Source organism: Protopterus annectens, chromosome 8.part1, assembly GCF_019279795.1.
Source record: "Protopterus annectens isolate FY-2018-M chromosome 8.part1, PAN1.0, whole genome shotgun sequence".
Classification (NCBI taxonomy): Eukaryota; Metazoa; Chordata; order Ceratodontiformes; family Protopteridae; genus Protopterus; species Protopterus annectens.
This window is the reverse complement of record NC_056742.1, coordinates 377,606,195-377,632,150: the sequence shown is the minus strand read 5'-3', so window position 1 is coordinate 377,632,150 and position 25,956 is coordinate 377,606,195. Positions and strand designations below refer to the sequence as shown.

At 43.8% G+C, this 25,956-nt stretch overlaps 1 protein-coding gene across 4 annotated transcripts in view; it reads left to right on the top strand.

Moving 5' to 3' along the window:
* PHKB (phosphorylase kinase regulatory subunit beta) overlaps nt 1-25,956 on the top strand; it is a 3,137,540-nt gene that overhangs the window by 926,723 nt on the left and 2,184,861 nt on the right. For all 4 annotated transcript variants that reach the window (XM_044081953.1, XM_044081952.1, XM_044081950.1 and 1 more), the window contains one exon: nt 25,186-25,285. In XM_044081953.1, coding sequence (XP_043937888.1) covers nt 25,186-25,285 — 100 coding nt within the window. The remainder of the gene's footprint in view (nt 1-25,185; nt 25,286-25,956) is intronic.

Sequence of the window (25,956 nt, the reverse complement as noted above, 5' to 3'; positions counted from 1 at the left end):
TCTCTGAATGATGGATGGGTAAGCACCCCCCCAGGCCTACACAGACAGACTACAGCAGGTCAGGCAGTGGGATGTTAGTTCTGAAGGGTAGGAAGTCAGACACTAATATGGAGGGCAACCATAGCTAAGATATGTAGTACACTGGAATGCCTCTAGCCAGCATGATAGGTAAGAATACAGAATGAAATGGTGTATCTGACATACCAGTACAGTCATAGCAAATGTGTACAAGTGTCAGGTGTGCCCCCCATCCTACGTAGTAATGTAATCACAGTCAGGTGTGCCCCCCCAATCCTGCATAGAAATAGACAGGTATACCCCCCCATCCTACATAGTAATGTAATAACTGCAGGTGTGCCCCCCCATCCTGTGTAGAAATTGTCTGGTGTACCCCCCCATCCTATGTAGTAATGTAATAAGTCAGGTGTGCCCCCCCAATCCTGTGTAGAAATAGACAGGTGTGCCCCCCCATCCTACGTAGTAATGTAATAACAGTCAGGTGTGCCCCCCAATCCTGTGTAGAAATGTAGAAATAGGTTTGCCGCCCATCCTACGTAGTAATGTAATAATTCAGGTATGCCTCCCAATCCTACGTAGTAATGTAGTAAGTCAGGTATGCCCCCACCCCAATCATGTGTAGAAATGAAGAAATAGGTGTGCCCCCCATCCTACGTAGAATTGTAGTAACAATCAGGTGTGCCCCCCCAATCCTGTGTAGAAATGTAGAAATAGTCAGTTGTGCCCCCCATCCTATGCAGAAATGTAGTAACAGTCAATGCCAAATGATCGACAGATACCCTGCAGAGTTAGCATGCTACCTGTAGGTGTACAACACAAATGTCAACACTGCAGTACAAACTACCTTGACCCGATCCACACATTAAATACAGATTGGCATACAGGGCATGAGAAATGAAGGCATTGTCAGTCATCAGAATACTGAAAGGTCATACTGGACATGATCACACACTTAAACACATGAAGGCCATGTCTGCAAACACCAGTGGACCAGACATATCTGGTAGTCGCAGATGTTAGTGCAGACACCCCTCAGTATGCACCACTCATGCCTTGCACACACAGTGGATAGGAATACAGACATATATGTAAGGACAACACACTACAATAAGCCAAAGGTAGATGTACCTAGATGTGTGGAAGAGGGTGACTGTGACAAGGAGCCATCCAGGCCTGTCCCACCCAGCACACAGCCAAAGGGCCCCAACCACATGAGCGTCAGATGTCACTCACTGCAGATACTAGCCACTGGTATCTGTCAACATTACAGACTATGTGGTGCACATGCTAGCTGTGCAACATGACTGTACAAGGAAGTGGTCATCTAGTAGCTGTATACACGCATCTGTGAAATATGACCCTGTGTGCCCGCATGTGGTGTGTCAGCCTGTAGAGGAATGTGTTATGGCCCATGCATACACACACTGCCTTCCCCGTAGCCCTGCTATGACAAGCCTGCTGATTTCATCCACTGTGAAATACACTTTTGGGAGAGTGGTAGCCCAGTAATCTCTGTGGTGCATCCCATAACTGCGTACTGCGCTGTAGTGTGATACACTATTTAGGCAGGAGTTCCAATCCCAGACCTGGTGTGTGTGTGTGTGTGTGTGTGTGTGTGTGTGTGTGTGTGTGTGTGTGTGTGTGTGTGTGTGTGTCTGTGTAGAGAGCAATGCTTTTTAGGGTAGTCACACTCCCTACAATTGAAATGCTCTAGTTTGGTAAGGCTGTTGATGTCATCCACCTAGAAATACATCTCTGGGAAGGTTGTAGCCCAGTAATCTCCATAGGGCATGCCATAACTGCGTATTGCTGTAGTGTGATAAATTAGTTAGGTAGGAGTTCTAATCTCAGACTTGGCAAGTGTGTGTGTCTGTCTGACTCTGTGTAGAGAGCAGTGCTTTTTAGGGTAGTCACACTACATACAATTTGAGTGCTGTACTTTGATAAGGCTGCCAATGCCATCCAACTAGAAATACACCTCTGGGAAGAATGTAGTCCAGTAATTTCAGTAGCGTGTGCTGTAACTGTGTACTGCTGTATTGTGATATAGAACCCTGGTAGGGTTCTATTCCCACCCATGGCAGTTATGGATGTTATGAGTGTGTTTCAATGTCTGTGTGGGGAGCAATGCATTTTAGGCTAGTCACACTCAGTACATTTCATATTCCCTACTTTGGCAATCCTGCTGATGTCATTCACTGTGAAATACACCTTTGGGGAAGGAGTTCTCCAGTAATCCCTGTGGTACATCCTATAACAGCTTCATGCTATAGTGTGATATAGATCTCAGTTAGGGGTTCTATACCCACACATGTCGGTTGTGGATGTTTTGTGTGTGTTTCAGTGTCTGTGTAGGGAGCAATGCATTTTAGCCTAGCCACACTCACTACAATTCAAATGCCCTACTTTGGCAATCTTGTTGATGTCATCCAGTGTGAAATACACCTTTGGGGAAGGAGTTCTCCAGTAATCCCCAAGGTGCACCCTATAACAGCTTCATGCTGTAGTGTGATAAACTAGTTAGGGAGGAGTTCTAATCCCAGACATGACAGGGGTGTGTGTGTGTGTGTGTGTGTGTGTGTGTGTGTGTGTGTGTGTGTGTGTGTGTGTGTGTGTGTAACTCGTATCCTGTGTGGAGGTGGTTGTGTGTGTGTAACAACTGGGTCCAATGTGAAGTGGGTTTTGCAAATTTCTTGTGTGGTGGCCCTAGTGTATATCACAGTGTCCGCTGTACAGGGATAGCAGATGTGAAATAGCCGAGAGGCTGGGGTGCAAATCCATACCCATATATGTGACATCAAGGCCAGAACAACAAAGTTAGCAACCCTAGTATTAGCCAGAAAAAACTCTCAACCCAAGTCTTACACACACACACACACACACACACACACACACACACACACACACACACTTGCCTAGACAACAGCCGCTATGTTGGTAGTACACTGCATATTTCCCACTAATAGTAGCTATGGAGTGATTGCAGTGGCCTACAGAGGGCCTGGCACCCTGTCAATCTCTCCAATAGGCACATACATGCAGACAGTGCACCTTCCCCATGTTCCCCACTGGACACTTGCAGCACCTTTGTTGCCATCAAATGTGACCCACAAAGGACATACCATGCCTGAAAACATGCCCCATATGGACATATGCCACTGACACCAAGGAATGCCATTAGCATGCTATCACTGTAGCTGCAGGATAAACCTGCTGTCCCTTACCAGTTCCCACCATGAGGCCAGGACTGGCACGTCTGATGATAATCTGTGTACACAACATGGGACAGACACTCCACGTACATTTTCACATGTCATTGTACATGCATGTGGGAGGTGTGCACATCACAGACACCGTCCATGTCATGGACTAAGTATCACATACATGGCAAGCAATGCACAGCATTGGCCACACGCAATAGTCACCCAGGTGACCGGATGGTAAATACAGTACCCACCTGTGTGGGCAAATCCAGAAACTACAGCCCTGAGCCACAATGCAGACCATTGTCATGTGGCCTGATGCCAAGGTATACCTATCACCTAGCCTTGTATAGCCGTCTGGCACAGCTGACCACTACACACCTGTGAATCAAAGCACCCATGCATGTGTGTTGTATGATGCATATGTTCACATTTGCACTCACTACAACCCCTATTGGCATATTGAAACATGCTGATGTCAGACACCTCTCTATACCCTTTGCCCATATAACCTCCGTATGACCCCTGTGGTGCATGTGATACCTGCACAGTGATCTGTTGAGGCAATCTCACTAGTGATGAGGTGTATTCCTGGCTCTGCCAAGTGTGTCTGCGTCCCTGTGAGAATGTGGCTGTGTTGATTGCTGGCACCTGTTCATGTGGACAGGCATGTGTACTACACCTACCGTATAGCTACCATAACCCTGTTGCAGATGTCATTCACCATCACATATACGTTCTGAGGGCCCAACAACATGTAACTTATGTGGCACATCCAATAACTGCATAGAAATGTGATAGCACTACATAGTCACCAGGGGTTTGATACCCTGTGCTGGGAGGTGTATGAGACAAACATGCTTAAGTTTTACTCTCCCACCCCTCCCTGACTTGTCTTTGCCTCTGTCTGCCTCTCTCACTGCTTCTCTGGTGGATGTGGAGACCTACACCTGCTTTGCTTAGGCAGCAGCATGTGTATTTTAATTGATGTTCATGATCAACTGATGGCTTCTGCACGGATTGCAGCCCTCCCCTAGCTGATTGCATGTGAAACAGCTGTGGTAACATTCACATAGCCAATTGCATGGAAGCACACTCCAGTAACTAGGAGCATCATGTTGGTGTTGGGCATTTTCATTCACTGCGAGCAGGAACTCGATCTGTTGTTTGGCAAAAAAGCATCTTAGATGGATTGGGGATTTACCTCTAGCAACACACACTGTGGAAACAGGGAAGCACACAGGAAGGGGATGTTCCTGACCTGACTACAGACTTTAAGTGCTGCTATACTGCATTTGGAGTAATGTTGGTTTAACAGGGTGTGTGTGGATATGGCTGTCCTACATGTTTTAATACTTGCCATGTCAGTTCTATGTTTATGAGAAATCCCCATCTGTAGGGTCATCTGCAGACTGGGCAGTGTGTGGTGCCTTTGGTTTCATGTATTCCCCACAGAGCATCTATCTGTGAACTTCAGAAGGTAGTGTGAGGATTGCAGTCTGTAGATGGTGAAAGCCGTGACAGTTACCGACTTCCTCATAGGACATATGTTGCAACAAACCCTGTTACAACAGTAAATGTATTAGTTTATCACAGCAACATGTCAATACTGGCTCTGTGTATGTGCTTCCAGCCACTACTCTGTCAACCTTTGTACATGTGTCATGCATTAAGAGGTGCATATGTGCTGTATACCATACTTAGTGTCATCATATCTGATAACAGGCCAGTGAGATATCAGACTGTTACACATGTTACGTACAGTAGAGGTTATATTTGATGACATAACCTGGATATTCTGTGGTTGTTTGTACAGTACTGAGGTCTCTGTACTTATGGTGAATGAAGACAGTGTGTGTATTGTTAATATGTACTTTGGCCTGTGTACACACTGTGGTAGAAGTAATTGTTCTTGGTCCCGTCCTATCTGATGTTACATGCTGCTCCACTGTATGTTATCATATTGGCCTACATGTTTGTAGGGCCATACACACACATGTCCCATACCACAGATAGGCATCAGACCACACTGTGTAGTGGCCCAGTATATGTAGGGTTAGTGTGTGATTGGCACATATGAGGATGGTGTTGAACAGATAGTCCATATGCTGCAATATTATGCTAGCTTACCATATGTGGTTGTGGCTGTGCTCACATTGGTTGTGGTTATGCAATTTCACACAGGTGTATCTTACCCTGTGCTGTGACATGCCTGTAGAGCCTGCTATATATGCAGGTACATGTGCATTCCCCCATAGGAGATGTAGGCCAGTGTTGAGCCAGTCTGTCTGTAGCCTGCACAGTGCTTTGCCTAGCAACTTAGTGTACTTACCCAGGTTTATGTCCTGTCCAGATACTTGCCAGATGTACTGCTGCCGGGCCTCCCTTAATAGTCATGTATATCAGACAGAGCAGTGGGATGATGTACAGATGTATGTCAATATCTAGTGGATAGTATGTGGCCATGGCACCTCTGTAACAGCAGTTGTGTCAGGACAGACGGAGGTGTGTGAATGCATAACCTCTGAGGGCAAATGTATACCAGTCGTTGTGTTATACCCATCTACATGGCTGTTAACATCCATATTGTCAGGCTTGATCCACATGTTTTGCTCTAAGGGGTTCTGTGTATACCTCTGGACTGTACAGTGTGTGTCAGAATGTCCATATATATTGGCCAAATATCTCTGCTGTAGTCCACAGGAGCATTATGTGCTAGCAGTGGGACTGTACTATGATGTCCTTAGGATGTCTGTCAGTAGCCAATGGTGCACATGTGAAAAGCAGATGTGACCTCCCACATACACCATGTCTGTGAAGACAATCCATATTACAGTAACAATAGTCTACTAATATACCTGCTATACATACCTGACATACCCTTGCACTACGAAGTTGGGACTATAGGGGCTGAGTTAGGGCTACACTCCATTTTCAGGACATATGGTGAAAATATATGTACATATAATTATCCAGATATCTATATAGATAATTACACATATACATATCAACATATATAGATAGGTATGTATATGTACATAGATATACACCCAGATATATACATATAAACACCCAGATATATACATATACAGAGCAATATATGTGTAAACATATACAGATAGTGATACATATGCACATATACATATGGATATCTACATATATATTGATAGTAATAGGTATATCAGAATAGATATGTATGCACATATAGTTATAGATATCTACATATATACCAACAGAACTAGGCATATCTGTACACATAGGATGTGCATACATATATAGCTATATACACAAATATTTATATATACATATACGTATATCTGTGTATACACATGTATATATGCATATATGTGTATATATATATATATATATATATATATATATATATATATATATATATATATATATATATATATATATATATATATATATATATATATATATATATATATATATATACACACACATATATATATATATATATATATATATATATATATATATATATATATACACACACACACATATGTGCATACAAAAAGATGTACACATGGCCATATATATGTAGCACTGTGCAGATGTGTATACAGACAAATGTATGAGTATACATGTGTATGTACATGTAGACATATGTAGACCTGTTATATGTATACAACCATATTCTTGTCATGAGTAAACATCACGGTTGTATATACCCTTTCACATGTATCTCACCATATGTATCTGCTATGTGCACATTATGATAAAACAACATATGTGATGCAACAGTCATATTAATAACAAGGACTATACAATTTAAGAACTACAGGCAAATGTTCAATACTACTCAATATGTGTATTGATAGCTATATTGGTAAAGCAACAGCAGTCTTCACAGTGGTCATGATGTAGTGGTTAAGTGTTGTGACTTCAGTGTAAAGGGTCCTGGGTTCAAGACCTGCAAGGGCTGTTCATTTTGTTGCTGGGCAGGACAAGGGCTGTCTGATACAGAGTGGTTAAGGCAGTTTTGAGCAGCTTTAAGCGGGTTTACGCAAAGCTAAGCGGTGCTAAGCTATGGGTAAATGTACGGGCACTTACACATTGTAGGCAGCGCTTACCAGTGCGCAAATCAGATTAGCTGTTATATTGCAGCAATGTTGATACTTGCTAAGCATAGCTTAGCCGTGGTAGCCAGGACACACAGCCCAGTCTTTTAACCTGTAATAAGTGAATGTAATGCCATGTACAGTACATGCACCTATGTGCTGGCATTACAGTAGCAAGGGGTGTGAGTGTCATGTGTGGGGCGCAGACATATATGAGGCCTGTACAGCACTGTTATCCATGTGAATGTGTTACATATAGGTGTAGTATCCCAGGTTACGTGCTGTCACACTGGCATGTAGTGTGTCATGGCAGTACTACTGTTGTCCGTGCTAACCCAGGCAAGAGCAGAGTGCTTAATGTAGTACTGACAACAGGCACACCTGTGAGCATGGGCTGGACACCAAGGCCTCCCTGTCATATCCCTGGTGTGTGAGCCGTGTCACAGTATATACCCCTTACTGGTCTGTCAACGCACGTATGCTACTGCATAGCTACCTGCCAAGCTGATGACTGTCAGTCCCTGTACAGATGTGCAGATGGCAGATATCCAGCTGGGATATGTACAGGCTGCCTACGCTTGATTGATGCCCTACTACGTGTGTGGCATGTGCATGGGATGCATATCCCTGTAGTAGCAGTGTCGGGGTATACTGTGGGTTGTATTGCAGTCGCGGCCAATGTGTGATGTTGTGTATGACAGAGTGTCATCATGGGTTTCAGGGAGTACAATATCCAATGGGGGATGTGGGTGCTGTGTACACGCCAGTCATACAGGTAACTGTTACCACAATCCAAGCCAGTTTTGCATGTGATGTGTGCAGCATACCTGTAACACATTGGAGACATGGCCATGTTAGTTAGCAGCAATAGGACCCTGGTATCTCAGATGTGTGTCTGGCTGTTATGTGTCTGTAAATGTGTATATGATGGTATGTCACACTACGTATTGTCCTAATACACCCACCGCATCTCTCATTAGCATACTGTACATGTCGGGGGTGTTCTAAATCTGCCATGTAATATAGGATACACCTCACCCTAAACGCTGTGCAGTGTGTGCAGTGTAAGCCACATACATCAGTATCGTGACATAGCTAGGTAGGGGTCTAGTCCCAGTGTTGCCAAGTAACAGTGTATGTGGATGGGTCTACATCAGGTTGCAGGGTATACACACCTTAGTGAGCCACCTGTCCATGTGGCACAGACAATAACCAGTTTAATAACGTGTGAAAGTCACAGTCATGGTGTCAGCACAGTGACATACCCCGTTCTGGAATATGACTGCAGACCATCCTTGTGCTGACACATGTACACCTGCAACACAAATGGATAACATTATAGGGACTGCAATTAACCAGTGTTACTAACAGCTATAATGCATCATTGCTGGACGGCTACACTACCTGATAAATATGCCTCACACTCTACTCCCTACATGTTACACTGTAGTACTGTGGTACACTGTTGTACAGTTACCGTATGCATCAGAACCATATCACCCTGTCCCTGCATCAGTGGTATGGATGACAGGGATGGGGCACAGGTATATGCACAGGGTGTGATGTTGGTTTACCAGAGGCTGAGGGTGGGCCATACATTTGACACCATGTGTGTGGGTGAGGGGTTTACTGTGTGGAGCTGGCAAGGTGATGTGGTTTGTGTAGGTATGGGGTTGCCTTAGGTGTGTTTGCATAGTGTGTGGGTATGCATGCACACAGTTCTGCCATGTGGCTGCCCTACATAGGTGTTTATGGATAGCTGCAGACCATGCCTGGCAGGGTGTGCAGTTCACTGCCTCAGGCCACAGACACGTGGAATGTGCCTGCCAGGGGTTCCGCGGGCACGTCCAGGTACAGGCCTTGATGTGCTACTCTCACCTGCTGATGACATTTGTCCTCTGGTACCAGGTCCTTCCTGGGACTGGCCAGGACCACGTGCATGTGGCCTGCTGTGATGTGTGGACAGCACCCCCTCCCGCACTGCTGCGGCTGCTACAGTCACTACAGGAGCCCCTTAGTGTCCTGGCACATCCACGTTCACTACCAGCTGTTGGCGTTCCTGGCCTACATCCACGCTACCATTGCTGCACTCCCACCACATCGTTCAAGCACAGACAGACCACGGTCGATGAGGGCCATCATCTCACCAGACCGTCTATCCATGAACTCAGTAAATCTGCGGATAGCACCAGCCAGTTCATGAGCATTATCATTTGAAGATGTGAAAGCAGCCCTCTGCAGCCTCAAGCCCTGTCTGTGGTAACATTCTATACATGCCTGTGCCGCCATGACAGCCTGAAACATGCTTCTGCTGGTACCAGCTATGTCGCCTCTGCCAGGGGCATGGTATCCAGCGGCCCTACCACGAGCTCCGTGGGACATCTGCCTATGTGGTGGCCTGCTGGACATCTGGCTATGCCTCCTGCAACCGGACACAGTATGCATGGTTACCACACTTTCCTGTGCATTGCCACCGAACGCCAGCTGTTCCTCTGCTATGGCCACTGGTGATGGGGTGCATATAGTCAATGACACTGTGTGCGGGGGTGGCTAAAAGGGGGATGTTAAATGTTGGTGCAGTGTTGGCCCCTGACCACCCCACCTGTGTTTCAACATTATTATCATCATCTTCAGTGTCTGTATAGACACCAACATTATATTGCATGCAGGAGGGACCCAGAACAATTTTGCTACCTGTGGGGGAACACAATAAACACACTTTAAAACCTGTACAGCATTGACTAACAGTATGTATACACACACACACACACACACACACACACACACACACACACACACACACACACACACCTCTGTAATACCTACCTGTCCATGGCTTTACAGACAGTCCCAAGTATATGTCCATGTGTTACCCCATCCTGCATCACACTTGTTAACATACACACATTGATACCACTCATTAACATCACAGTCCTCTAAATGCCCAAATAAGCAGCCACAACACAAGGCCTGTTGCTACTTTACCTGCCTGACCTGTGTTTAGTGGATTTACATGGCCTTACTGCTGTCATTCGGTAATGATGTGAATGGCCCCTGTAATGTGTGGGCTAGTATGCTGTATCCATAATATCTTACACAGTTGTGTCATGTGTATGTAATGCTCAGTACATGCCAGATGTGTTCCTTCAGCCTATCATGTGACAACTGTAATATTTGGATACACTCCCTGTTGTTGACTAGTACTTCCCCAATGCATCTGTAGAGCTCCATACGTGGGTTGTAGGTGACCTCTCTGCTGACTGCGATATTAAGTGTGTACCTGGTTTCTACCTTCCCTCTGGATACCTGTTCAATGCTACAGACCATATTATACTATTTGCTGTCCTGTGATTATGCACATAACAGGTTTCCTGGTGTGTAATGTGTCATTCCATGTCCATGCACTGCACGGTCCCAAAGGGAGGTACAGTCATATGAACACCCCACAGTCACACATGTGCATACATGGCCACACACACAAACACACACATGCGCACACACATCCTACATGCAGCTACCTCCCTCTACTTCACCAAAGTGACCCTGCAGGCAAACTAACCACCAGGATGCATGCACACACCCACAGGTGAGGTTGCACAATGATAGTACACACAGACTTATTACCCATCTGCCAACATGCAGAACATATGGTGCAGAACAGCATGCATTTCAGCTATAGTCAATCCATGCTAGCAACCGTATACATGTGTGTGCTGCATGTGCGGTGTCAGTAGGTAATGCCCCTTCCCCTGGATACCACTGCACCCATGTACACAGCATTGCTGTGCACCTGTTCTGCACCCTGCCATGTAGTGTGCACCACAACTCACAGTTGTACAACCCATTGCGGATTGTGTAGTACTATGTCAGTTATGTCAGCTTTACTTCTCACAGTCCCTATATTTTTCAGCAACACATACCTGGGATGATATGTGGACTGTTGTCATTGGTGAATGCCTGATTTACAGCTGTTAACATCAACAGACCATGTATGACCACTGCAATAGTCTTACACTGACAACCATCAGAGCATACCCTGGCTATGGGGTGTACACACCTTTATTGATTTTACACACACATCCTTGATCTGCCATGAGACCATATCACCACATATCTTAGCAGTACATGAGCCCCATATGTGACATATGTCCTGTACTTTCACATGCAGTGTCTACAGATTGTGTTGTGTGTGGCTGCTGACTGCAGTGCATACACACCATGTGGGCATATGTTTGCACACCCTTATCATGATGGTTTATTGCACCTCGTGTGTACTACAGCAGTCACTGCTCATAGCAGGAGTATACCAGTGTGGGCCATCTGCATTTGCCAGTGTATGTTCAGTCTGCCCTACGCATGTCCCCCTATTCTGCATGATTGCAAGGTCTACTCATGTGCACATCCCATGGTGTTCACACACTGCCGTCACTATTGCTGTGTTGGTAGGGTTACGGCAGCCACAGGTCCTGAACCTGACTATGTGCCGATAGAGCCATTCCTACCATCCTTAGGATCCTTGCTGCAGTGCACTGATGTGTCATGCTATGACCCCCCCCTTTCAGCTTTTATGCAGATGCATGACAAGTAAACCCTACACATGTGTCACTTTGCAGTGTCCCATACACTGAATACCACATTTTGCAGCCTAGACCCAGCTGATAATGTGGACTACTGTAATGCCTTATGCCAGAGTGTATCTCTGTAGCAGCTGCTATTGTCCTACAGGTGTATACACTGGTGTTGCACTCTATATGGGTATTCCGAACATGTAATTACTGTAGGCAATGTCTACCTCCAGTATGTTACTTCCTGTGGGCACATTCTCCACTGATAGGATGTTGGTTATCATGCAGGTGTCTGACATACCCTTCCAATACCCCATCATGGTCAACCCGTGAGACCGCATTTCACAGCAACAATACATGAACATGTACAGCATGCATTCAGTGTAGGTGTGTTAGATGTCTGCATGGAATATACCATTACCATTACATGCCTGGTGTGTTGGCAAGCATCTACATAAAACATACTCACCAGCTACAGGCTGCTGCCTTGTTGGTATCTCAGAGGGACCTACTTAAGAGGATGAGAGATGCAATGTCAGTGGTCACACCTGTGGCAGTGCTACAGAATGGGTGCAGGTTTACCATACATCAACAGTACATTTCTACGATACTATCACATCTGAACACTTGTTTATCACTACAAAGCAGCAACACAATATATGTATGACATGTCAGATATGCATGATCTACCTGTACCAATGAGGATGTTTACACAAAAGTGGTCTAGTGATTTGCCCTGTATCCTTACCTGCACACTCCTCGGCCGGTGTGTGGGTTACACCCACCTCCACAAAGGAGTCAAGTGGTTGGTGGCTGTCTGGACGGGCAGCCACAAGGTTGCCAGGAGCTCCTCCACACATGTCAGGGGGGGGGATGGATGGGATTCCCCCCCGTGGCGAGATGATCCCCCCAGACTGCAGCAGCACGCCGACGGGCATTGCTAAGCAGGTCAGTACAATGATGCCGGACCTGTTCAGAACTGCGGTTGTGCAGTCTGACATCATTGACCCTGTGGGCTAGGTTGTTCCACAGGGCAGTCCGCTCCTGTTGCTCATGTGCGTGCCTGCCAAACAGCACTGGATAGTGCTGGATCATGTGTGCTATTAACACTTCATTCTCCGCATGGGAATAGGCGGGAAACAGTGCATGTGCCATCTTGGCTGAAAGACATAAAGATGGAAACAGGTCTGAGCAACTCATACGGACAGGTTACACATCTCTGTCACCCCCCCCCCCCACACACATCAGCCTCAACAAACTGTGCACACAACTCATTATGTATGGCTACAGCTTAACTGGACAGATATTGTATTGTACCACACTTTCTGCTTTATGACTGTAGCCCTGTCCCCTGTGTGGACACCATCATTGCTGGCCTGTTGTTACATATATGCCAGTGGTATGGCTGCTCTGAGATTGTTGCACATCTGACAGTCTGTGTTATTGGGGATATCTATGCATGCTGTTGGACATGGACCGGGATTGTGTAGACTATTACTACCAACATATGTTCTATAACAGTGACACAATAACATGTATATGTTCTATTGGCCAGCAGATCCACTTCTCTACACCCATCTGACCATGATACCTGGCCACATCACATGTATGTCCCAACCTGGGGCCTCCGCATGTACTGTTCCAGCAATACCATCAGGTGGAACCCACCCAGGGGATGTTGTCTCCCCCCCTCAGAGACACACAGACATGTTCCTGTCCCCAGAGCTCATGTCTAGGGCCTGTTCCATACCGGGCTCCACAGACACATGAGGGATATGCTACATCAGTCTGAGGCACCCAGTACACATTCACAGGGCCAACATGCTCCTCCTGTTCTGCCTCCAAACCAGGTACCTTCAGGACATGGACTGCTGTTATGAGTAGCAGTGGGAGGGAGGCTTGTTCCCATTGTGCCCATATTGGGGCCCATGGGGCATCCACATCACAGACCCCACATACCATCCACAGTGTTTACCCACCACGTGTCACATAACACCCCTGTAGACTGTCCTCTATATCTACCAATCCTGACCACCTCCACATGTGTAAATGCCATACTTCCCTATATTCCCATTGCGTACTTCACAGAGGGGGGCAATGTGGACCCAACAAGGGACTAACATGTGACATACCCATCCATGTTGCACACACTGCCAGCTGTAGATATCTGTGTGTATTGCTATGTGTGGTGGTGCCTCGGACATAGCATGCACCACTTTGGTAGTAATATAGGGGACATGTCTTTACATACATATATGTTTCTGTGTGTGTTTGTATGTATGTAGACATGTGCATATAGGTGTGTGTGTGTGTGTGTGTGTGTGTGTGTGTGTGTGTGTGTAGATATATGTGATGTATATATGTGCACATATATATGTCTACACATCGGTATATGTATATTTTTGGACATACTTGCTGATATACATGTATATCTTTAAGTATTATATACGTGACATATGTACACATATGCATACCTATATGTGGGGTACATTCTGACATCAGCTCCACAATCTCACAAAACTTTCCTGCACAGCTGCACTGTTCTGCCTTGCTACAACATAGACAGGTGCTACATATGGACATGACCTGACATTAGGGGGGTATATGTAGGACCCGATTGCAGATTACCCTATTACACACCTATGGCATTCTGGCATGCTACATTACAGATTCACCTGAGTATCCTGCCAGTGGTGGGCCGTGGCTCCCACATGTCCATCATAATGGCATTACTTCCACCACCAGCTATTGGCCACATAATATGCATACTTGCCATTACACAACACACACTATGATGGCTTACATCTTGTCTGTCAGTGTTGACCTGCACAGTTGACGGCTATGGCTCACTACCCACAGGGACATACACTATTGTCTATAGCAGTTGTTCAGTTGAACATCATCACACCACCAGCTGATGGTACATATAAATCATTCCACATCATCTATCCCATTATTATGGACCAGGTACTACATTCTGTTACATGTATGTATATATATATTTATATATATATATATATATATATATATTTCACATACCTTTTGTGGGAATGATGTCTTGTTGAATGACAGCTGGCTAAATGCCTTTGATATAGGCTTTAATTTTGCAGAGATTTGTCTTTTTTTTCTCTCCCTCTCTCTCCAGTAAATGGATTGAGCTGCTTTGAATAGATTGCTGCCTGGCTTTAGTAGGTGATGCACATGATCAGATGATGGCCTCTGCACCAATCAGTGTCCTCCACATGCTAACTGCATGCAGCTTGCTGTGTAGTGCTTCCAATTACCACTGTCATGGCAACCACTTACTATAAATCCCTACATCATGGGGGTGTGGTCCCTTTACCTTTCCTGTGTAGTGGACATCCTTCCTGTGTGTGGGCATCAGTGGTATAGACAACAGGTAGCAATACCTCTTACAGGGGAACCGGCACACTCAGACCAGCTACATATTTGTAGGAGGTTCCAGAACTACAGACAGAATGTGAGTAGAGTTGTGTTATGCTTTGTATAGTACTGGTGTTCCAAGGTCTATGTGTACATACTAGTTTACCGTGGAATGCAGTCTGTCTACATAACGCTAGACTGTGGGCCTATCCTCTTGGTGGCCAGAGGTGTGCCTATCATGTTTTGTCTGTCCACCACACAGGTCCTATGTCAGATATTTCACTAACAGTGCATGTGTTGAGTCTATCAGTACATGGCTGCATCCATTTAGGTTTCTAACCTCAGTTCCCTGACTAAGGGCATGTTACAGACTGTCCTGTAACACCAGCGACTTGCTTAGTGTATGGCAACAGTTTTCCACATATGGGCCTGTGTTCCAGCCTCTGTCCACCACCTACATACCAAGCTTTGCACATATAACATGCTATCAGGAGTTGTTCTGTAGTGGGCTGTGGGTATATCATGCTGCCATTGCTACCATCAGTCCACTGCTGTTGTATCCCCCACACATACGGTTGGGCTGGGGCAATATATGTGTGGGCTTCACCTACACAATACATGTATGCCTTTATGGACTCCAGAGGCCAGTGTATGTAACAGTGATACATGGCCCTGTATTATTGAGTCAGGGGGGGTGCACCAAAAATACCTCCACATTTTGTAAAAGCCTAGGTTATCAGGGGTGAGCTACCTTAAGGTATCTGGATGTACAGTACCAGTACCATACAATGCACCTATATTTACATTACTTACATAAAATGGGTTAATGCAGGCCTACTGCCTCCTGCCATACAGACTGTTCTCTTTGTCAGTGTGCTTGTGATGGTGTCAGGTATGCCTTGTTATTGTAACAGTTACATCCTGTTTGGTCATCTGAAGTCTTTACCACCTAGTGATTTTGTACAGAGTGTAGGTAGAGGCCTGTTGAACTGTACACCTGCATTACTTACTGTTGATTGTTTGGTATCCTATGACCCAGTCTGTCTTTACTGTTGTACAATTTGAAGGGCTTGGCCTGGACAGCAACAGTTGTGAACCTTTCCAGACTACTGTATTAGTATAACTGTTTCACAGTTGCATTACTCTGTTTATATGGATGTCAGTGTCTGAACAGCTATATTACATGGCATGTAAAACTGTAATAGTACACAAATAAAGGTTTTCCATTTCTGCAAACCTGTGTGTGGTGTTTTATCCTATGATCTCTCTGTGGGTATATGTTGCAGGCAACGATTGTCATTTGTATGAGTGGCCCATACAGTGTCCAACTGTTAAGGTGTTAACTGTAGGCATAGTGGCTGTTCCATATTGTGTGCACCTTCTACATATGTATCTTACTGTAAATATCTCTGCGTGTGTATGTGTAGTCGCATGTATATCCGTATATATGTATGTGTATATATATATATATATATATATATATATATATATATCCAAGAATAAAAAAGTCCAACAGAGGAACCAATAACCAGGATGGTAGTAAAAAACTGAACGTTTAATTTCAAAACAACAGACAAGAATAAATCAAGCGCTTTCGCTCGGTTAATACCGAGCTTTATCAAGATACAAACGTGCTTTGTTCTATTCTTTAAATATTAAAGTATCAGTCACCTGACCTTCCAATTAACATGCTTGAACAATGAAAAAAATAAAAAATTAAATCATTAGGTCATTAAGGTGAGAAATTGGAAGCACGTTCTTAAAATCAATCTCTACAAAATCACCAAGTATACAAGTACAATACTGTCAAAACTCTAATCACTGTTCAACCATTAAAAAATTATATGTATACAGATGTTTAAACATCTTGAAATAGTAGATATATTTTAGTGATAAAAATACACCTAAATTACTGTCAATGAAAAATCAATTTTGAATACAAAAAAGTAACAACAATTCACTAATATGAGGAACTACTACCAAATATAAAAGTGTTTTGTGTAAAAAACATCAGTTTGTTAGGCATTGTAATGCACTACTTTAAAGGCTAAGAAGTCCTTTCTTATCTACAATGAACTAGTAACTAACCAATGACCTAAAGTCGAGCTACCCTTAATTTGAGGACGCTGTTGATGTTTATGTTCTCATTCAAACCAGGGGGTTTCCCAGCATCTAGCTTGAGTTGCCATAATAGCTATCTATACTCCAACCTGGTCTCCTAGTCACCACCTCTGACATCTGGTGTTACCTGCTCCAAAACCATAAATTTAAGCTCCAGGTTGGGACAACTAAGAAGGTGCTTAGCAAAGGCATTGGCTTCCTTGCCCTTGGAGACATCATACAGATGCTCATATATCCTTCTTCTCAAAGGTCTTTCAGTTTTCCCAACGTAGAAACTACCACACTGTGTACAGAGGCCAAGATATACCACCCCTTTCGTCCCACAGTTGAAATAATGATTGGAAGTAAAGGTAAACTTTCTGGATGGAATTTGAGGGTACGGTTGTTAAAAATGGCAGTACATTGTTTGCAGGCACCACACTTATAAGTACCTAATCTAGTGGTATTTTTTGCTGAAGTTGAAGAATATTTTCTGTCAAATAGTTCTTTAAGGTTAACGTCCCTTTTCCTAACGAATCTGGGACGCTCCTGAATAAACTGTTTCAGGTCATCATGTAAAGCAAGTAATGGCCAGTGCTTCAAAACAACATTTTCAACTTCTAAGGCGTTAGTAGAAAAGGTATAAATAAAGTTATTATAAGCTGGTCACTACAACTCTTTTGATCAAACAAAGTAGTGCCAGTTCCTAATAAAGGGAAATATTTAAGTTTCCTGTTTTGCAGGACCTCTTGTGTCAAACAGTTGATTAAGGAAATAGGGTATCCCCTTTCAAGGAACAGAATTTTCAAAAAATGGGCTTCTTCCATAAATAGGTCTGTGGTGCTTGACATCCTAGATGCACGAATGAGCTGCCATTTAACTATACCCTTCTTTTGGTGGAATGCCCATGTCATGTCAGATCCTGGTTATGGGATTTGCAACACTTGGTAGTGTATTGCAGGGCGGACGTGTTTGGCTGTGGGGGGTATACCTATTCGTACAAGACGTATATTGTTTGGGGCCTCTCAACCCCATTAATGGTGCATGTAGACATATCCGTTATCTACAGATGTACGGTTATATATACCTATATACCTATATAGATCTATATCTGCTTACACACACACACATATATATATATATATATATATATAAAACTATGTCTGTATATACCTACATAGATGTATATCTGCTTACTTATATGTAACTTGCTGTGTATGTGTAGACATATTGGTGTAGACATATATGTGTCGATTTGCATGTATATGTTCATATATATTTATATATATATATATATATATAGAGAGAGAGAGAGAGAGAGATGTTGTATCTGTTTAGATATTAATATATTTACACACACACATACATCTAAATGTTGGAATACATTTTCTGTGCTGTTGCATGACTGGGCTGGATGATATGTTTTTGAAAACATCAGAGTTATGTATATCTGACATGGAGTAGTGGTAAATCACTTTGTCTATGGTGTGCAGGGTCCTGGGTAAAAGCCTTGCAAAAGCTGTTTATTTTGTTGCTGGGCAGAACACGGGCTGTTGGATGCAGAGTGATTAAGGCACTTTAAAGCAGTTGTAAACGGGTTTGCATTGAGGTAAGCACTGCTACCTTCCGGTTACAGTTTCTTATACTCTGTTAGTTTCTGAATTGCTTAACTTGTGTAAGCATTGCTTACCCCTGCGCAAACAGGCTTAAACCCACTTACTGCTGCTTAAAAGTGCTTACTCCCGCTTACCCCCACGCTAATTTTTTTAAAAGAAATGAAAAAAGGGGTTGATAGTAAAGTGGTCAAAAAAGGGGCACAAAGAGGGAAAGACAGTAGGGAAAATAGCCAGGGATGTGCAGGAAGGGTGTAGGGGAAGGTTCACAGCTGGCCGTTGCTTCTACAGTAACAGCTGTGCATATACACTGAATTTGGAGGTATATTTGGACACTGCAACCCCTGGGAGAGGGTGAGGACAACAATAATAAGTTGTGATGCCAGTTAGACCGGATTACATGTGTCCAGTGAACAGTGTACAAAATGGACAGCTATGTATGGGGCAAGATTTTTTTTGTGGGAACAGATTGCCCTTTTTTTTTTTTCAGGTGAGAGTGGGATGTTGGGGAGGGGTAGTAGGTATATTTGGGGAGGTAGGTTGGGTAGGTTAACAGACAAGATGCATACAGGGGCGGTGTATGACCCGTGGGGGGTAAACACCTTGATGTGGAAGGGTGTTGGGATATCGGAAGCCCACAAGCCCCCTAGTGGTAACAGTGGGACTGAGGTCTCCTCCCATGGGCAGTCACCACTGCACCTTCACAGCCCCGAAGGTGGCTGTGCTGGGTGCTGAGTTGCAGAACCAGAGTGTGACTCTCTGATTGTGACATGCGGCCCTTGAGCTGGTGTAGAATATCACCAAACTGCTGGTTGCTCTCTCTACGCACCACAACCCCAACCTAGCTATGGGTGACAGTTGCCTGTCCGTGCCCTTTCCCGGTGGGGAGGCGAGTCCCATCCCCTGAGGTGGTTCCATTCGAAGGTGGTGCAGGACCAATGGACAAGGAGGTCCGGGGTTGGGCCCCAGACATGCTGGTGCCCGGTGCCATGACCAGCTGAGGTGAGACAGGTAGGTCCACTGGGACTGGCCTTCCTAAGCATGCTATAGTGTTTATATTTCATCATCATATGTAGGTTAGTAATAGTTAACACATTCCAGGGTTAGGTATAACAGCATGCATAGATATTCCCATTAACCCAGACACCAGATAAGGAATAGTTTCATAACAAACAGAACATATGCATATATGGGACCACAGTGGTAATAAGTACAGCATGCAGGTACATTGATGGCACCTTGCCACCAATGTTGGAATAATTCAATATAGCACATGCATGGGAACCATGAAAATATTTATCAAACAATTGGACATTGTCAGAGTCATTACATACCAGCTGTGGTGGGTGTGGGGGGGGAGATGTCAATTAACAACTAGTATATTCCTGTAGCCCACATTACTTTCCTAGTCAGTGCTGTTATCTGTACCTTACAAGTCTTACTACACTACCCTATAGCCTTAGTTTGGACAGTGATATGGCTGTCATCATCATTACACTTGAACTGGTTTTGCCTGCAGTATACACCTCTTACCTGGTATACCTGTGGAGGGAATGTTTGTTAACACTAACTGTTTGTGCACATACTCCCGGGTTCTGAGTTGATGGTTTGCACTATGGTATCCAACTCTTTCTGCACAGAATCTGGCCATGTGTTGACCCCATGCTGGTGTGCCTGGACATATCTAGAATATTGCCCTCTTCCGCCTCTAGTGACCTGACATAAACATATACATGCTTTCCTAAACAGTTATATTATGTAGCACAGTGTGGGTGACAGTGACCAGTGATACTTTATTATTCAGAGAAACTGCAACACTCACAATTCCCTACAATACCAGAGTGAACAGTACCAGTACAGGGTATAATGGTCTGTATTTCTCAGCACAGTGTTCGTATCCTACATACCTATGGGAACAATGTTTGTTAGTACCACCTGACTGTTGCCACACAAAGTTCCAGATTACACAGTATTATACACATACATCTCACTCTGTTACTGTACACACTCTGGTCACATCTTGACAACATGAGAATGTAGATAGAACATACTTGAAATATTACTCTCCTAACAGTTTCAGGGGTTGCTACAGTGACAGGTGTGTTCTCATGATGTTTGACAATCACTTATATTCCCTGTTTGCTGGCTAAACATCTGGGATCATCCCACAGACTTACCAGGGGGACAGCCAGCAGATATGGGCACATATAATGGACATTTTGGCTTCATATGTACAGTTGTGGGGTATGCATCTTTATGCAGCCTAATTCCACTCCCAGGATTCAGACCATGGCTGTGTCTGCTACAGCGTAAACACTCTCCATCACAGTTGTGTCTGCTATATAGCTGTTGCTGTATATCTCCTATCAGCTTTCTGTTTTATTAATCCCCTGTGCTTTTGCATTCTGATCTTGTATTACAACCCTCGTATACAGATTTCCTAGACAGTTGTATATTTTTGGACAATGTGGGCAACAGTGATGTGTAATACCTCATCATTCAGAGCAACTGCATATCATTCTTGTATTTCTGAGCACAGTGTTGGTATGTGACAGACCTGTGGGAAGAATGTTTCTTAGCACTTCCTGAATGTTCCCACACACAGTACCAGAGTCCACATTACTATTATGCACATACATCTCAGTCTGTTACTGTACACACTCTGACCACAGCTTGACAAGTTGGGGTGTAAATGGGACATAAGTGGCTTCTTAGTCACATAAAGTGTTGGGGAGTTGCTAGTTTGACAGCTTTGTTCTCATAGTTGTGTGTCAATTAGTTGTATTTCCTGTTTGCTGCCTATACGTCTGGGATCATCCCACTGATTTCCCAGGGGAACAGGTTGATAGCCAACAGATATGGGCCACTTTACTAGACATTCTGGACATATCTGTACAGTTGTGGGGTGTGACTCTGTATGCAGACTACTAACACTGGTAGAATTCGAAACGTGGCTGTATGTGCTAAAAAAAACAACAGTTCACATCTCAGTTTCATGTGCTGTTTGGTTTTTGTTGTCTGCATTTTCCCTGTTTAGTGTCTGTGTCTCTCAGTTGTACTACATGGCCTCTAGAGATTACACCTGTCATATACAAGTATTCCTACACATTCAATTTATGGTGCACAGTGTGGGTACCAGTGCTTAATACTACAGTACTGTTACATGATTGCTCATCTACATTACCGTATGGTACCAGGATATACACAAGCAGTCCAGCAGGTAGACCTGTTTTGTCAGGCTATTACACTTTTATTGACTTGCAAACAATATGAGATTCTTACTGCCATATTGTCTAGTGTATGCAGCCTTGAACAATGCAGTTTTTTTTACTAGCAATTAATTTACTGCTACTTTTAATTTTATTTCCTATGACAGTAAATGCATGAGTGTTACTGACCTACCTTGCATCGCAACCTTACCAGGCGACTGATGTGGGGCTCCTGGTTCGCGGCCTGTTCCATTGCAGCTGTGGGGGACATCAGAGGAAAATTTAGCCATACCTATCCATGATATACCTGAGCTGGCAATTATTACACACACTGGGGTGATACTTAAACATGTCTGGAACATCCCCTGATGCTCTAGCCTCTTGCAGCCACTCCTCCAAGAGGTCCCCCTTAAGCCGCTTCAGGTCAGCATAGTGGTACCTGACCTGCTTACCAGTTCAGGGTATGCCAGTGGCACTGGTGAGGTCATGGGCGAGACAGTCCTAGGCCTCCTCCTTATATTGGGAGCCCTGGTACTGGCCCTGCAGCAGTCTCTGAGCATGGTCTTTAACTAGGAGTCCTGCCATAACCTTGGACTTATGGATGCACAAGCGCTGCGCCCGGAAGCGCACACCTTCTCCCCATACTGCCATAATTCCTTCAAGGGGAAGCTACAATCAGTTATTAGATGTATTTCTGCCTCTTGGGTTTAAGTAGAGCCGATTTCCCACACTTTTCCATGATTGGCTGGTTTTGAAAAGGCTAAGCTATGGGCAAACCTGCTTACCTAGGGTTGGCATTGTTTAAAGGGGTATACCACTGGGCATAATGAGTTAGCTGGTGTACACATTGCTTTCACCTCCTAAACTGGCCTGTGCAATGCTTAGCGTTGCTTACATTAGACTTTGTTTTATATTTCCTTTTGGGCATTGATTTCTTATTCACTGAATCTTATATATATGCCTGGTATTCACGATTAATGTGTACATACACTCTGTGGGGTCCTTGTGTTTTACTGGGGACTTCAACACTCTATTAAAGTTGCACCTCACTTCTGGGCTTACTGCTGTCCTCCAGTTCACATATTTATGTTATGTAGTGGGTTATGGAACATATGACTGCATACTGATTCCTACAGGTTCAGTTTGGTTATACTGTGGCGAGGACTTGTTTGCTGATACCTCATTCTTATGTACTTCTGTGATGGCTTCGTGGTTAACTACCGTAACTATGGTGTATAGGGTCCTGGGTTTGAGACCCGCGTGGTTGTTTATTTTGTTGATGGGCAGAACAAGGGCTGTTGGATACAGAGTGATTAAGGCACTTCTGAGCAATTGTAAGCAGGTTTGCATGACAGTGAGCACTGCTAACCTGCCATTACATATGCTTACAGAGAGTTCACTTTAGAATTGCTTAGCCAGTGTAGGCATTGCTTACCGCCACACAAACGGGCTTAAGCCTGCTTACTAGTGCGTAAATATGCTTATTACTGATTATTTGTGCTTAAACCTGCTTACTAGTGCCTTATTCATTATGACACTGACACCTCACATGTGCATTTACTGCAGTACTCCAATTCATAACAATATGTTATTTAGTGGATTTTGCAACATAAATATTGATCATAACATGTTTTGCCATGGAAAATGGAGTGTGCTGCAGTGGGACTCAAACCGGGAATGCCTGTTTGTAAGGAGAATGCTCTGCCCACTACACTATTGCTGTGCTGTTTCATTTGCATACATCTTTCTTGTTATCCTCTTCAGCCATTTAAGCTGCATTAACCGTCGCTAAGCGATGGGTACACCCGTGCACCTATGGTTAGCTTTAATCGGATTTTAAAAAAAAAATAAAAGGGTTTCTTCATTTTATTTATGTATACTGTTGCTGTTGTACACAAGGGGGACTGTTGGTGGGGATATGCGGTCACCTGTGAGCAGTGTCGCTCATTTCATACCCCTTTCTGCTGTTCTTCATCGTGGGGGGGTGTATATTCTGAGAGCTCTGGTCTCAGACATGCCCCCTGCACTCTTACACGCTCCGTGTAAGCCTAGGAGCTCAGGCAGTGCTCCTCATTATTATGCATGGTGCGCTGCCATCCTGCTCCTAACTGGCTGCTTCCATGCCAGACTAAGCTAGTCCTACACAGAGGAATAGTAAATCCAGGGGATTGTCTTTTTAGTTTTTATTGAGTAACTCTTGGTTTTAAATGTGATGCAAAGGGTCGCAACATACCCAGCACAAGACTGTGTATTGGAAGTGTGTCATCTTGCCTGTTTATAGTCAGTAAAACATGGTAAACAAAAGATCATAAAACTGTTGTTTACAAAAAGCAATTTGACTGGGTTTCAGGAAAACAAAAAGGTAAAATTTCTCAGTCTTTGTAACTTAAGGTCTGTACATCAAATGTCAGTAGTACTGATACAAAATGTTTTCATTATTTTGAAACTATGGGTTCTTAAACCATTCATGCCTTATGGATACAGGGTTAGTAAGTTTACAGTGCTTGAATTTATGGATCACATCTCACATATGGAGTACTTGAGGGGAAAATTAAGTTTTTTGGCATATCCTTCATCTTAGTGAGATGGTGTTTAAAGTTTTGTCATGTAGGCACAGTCTGAATTTTACCCCCCCCCCCTCCAGCCGTCACACTTGCACTCAGTGTTATGTAAGTTGGTACGACACTTAGAAGAAGTTTATCCTTTAAGAGTGCTTTGCAGCTGTTGATCTGTGCTCTTGGCTGAGCCTGAAATGCTATTTTAAATAGCTTTTTGCACTGTGTACATTCCAAAGTCCTTGCTGTTTGGGAAATCCTTCAGTTTTCTCTAAAGTAATGTCGTAATTCTGAGTTTGGAGAGGGAGAGTGAGAGTGATCCGCATGGTGCCTTTCATCTATTTAGTAGCATTACTTGTGCCATGAAGTTTTAGATTCTGTTAAATCTACTTTTCTGACTTTTAGCCTCTATTTGTGCATTTTCAATTTAGTTTATGGTTTATCTCTCTTCCCCAGGCGCATTGATGATGACAAGGGAAGGACCCATGAGCTGGAGCATTGTGCTATAAAATGCATGAGAGGAATTCTTTACTGTTACATGCGCCAAGCTGATAAGGTGAGTCACCTCAGCAGCCATATATGCTTTGACTTAGCTCTGCAGGATTAATTTTATCAGGAGAGTAACAACAAACCAACAGTTTAAACTAATAAGCTTATTTCTGATGTTTTGCTCTTTATAGTTTTAGAAATCAGAACATTGTTATTGATCAGTAAAACAGTGCAATTTTAGCCAGTGTCTATTTCATAAGGCTGAGAGCATGAGTCTGATTTATATGTCATTCCATCTGTTTAGTATTTGACTTTGAACAGAGCAATATAACCTCCCTGATTATTTTCCTTTGCCTTTCCTCCTTCTTGATATTTGTATTTTGATTGGAAAGCATTTAAATCCATGATATTAGACATTTTCCTTCTCATTTTTCCCTTTAATGTCTGTAAGTAATGCTGGCAGATTGTAATACTACTTTATGGCCTGATGTACAGTGGTTGTTCCATCACATGTCTTTGTCCCCTTTTCAGATGAGAAGTGTATTTGCTTATTCAGGGATCAAAATTAGAATGTGTTGACACCCTATCTGTTAATTCGTAGGCTTCATTTCGCTTGGCAGAAACTGATTAACGATGTCTGTTGCATCAGGCTTCACCTACGGAATGCTGGTAGCCTCTCTGACTACTACATAGAAGCTAGGAGTGTATTTAAGCAATAACCCACGCCTGGGTGTTGGG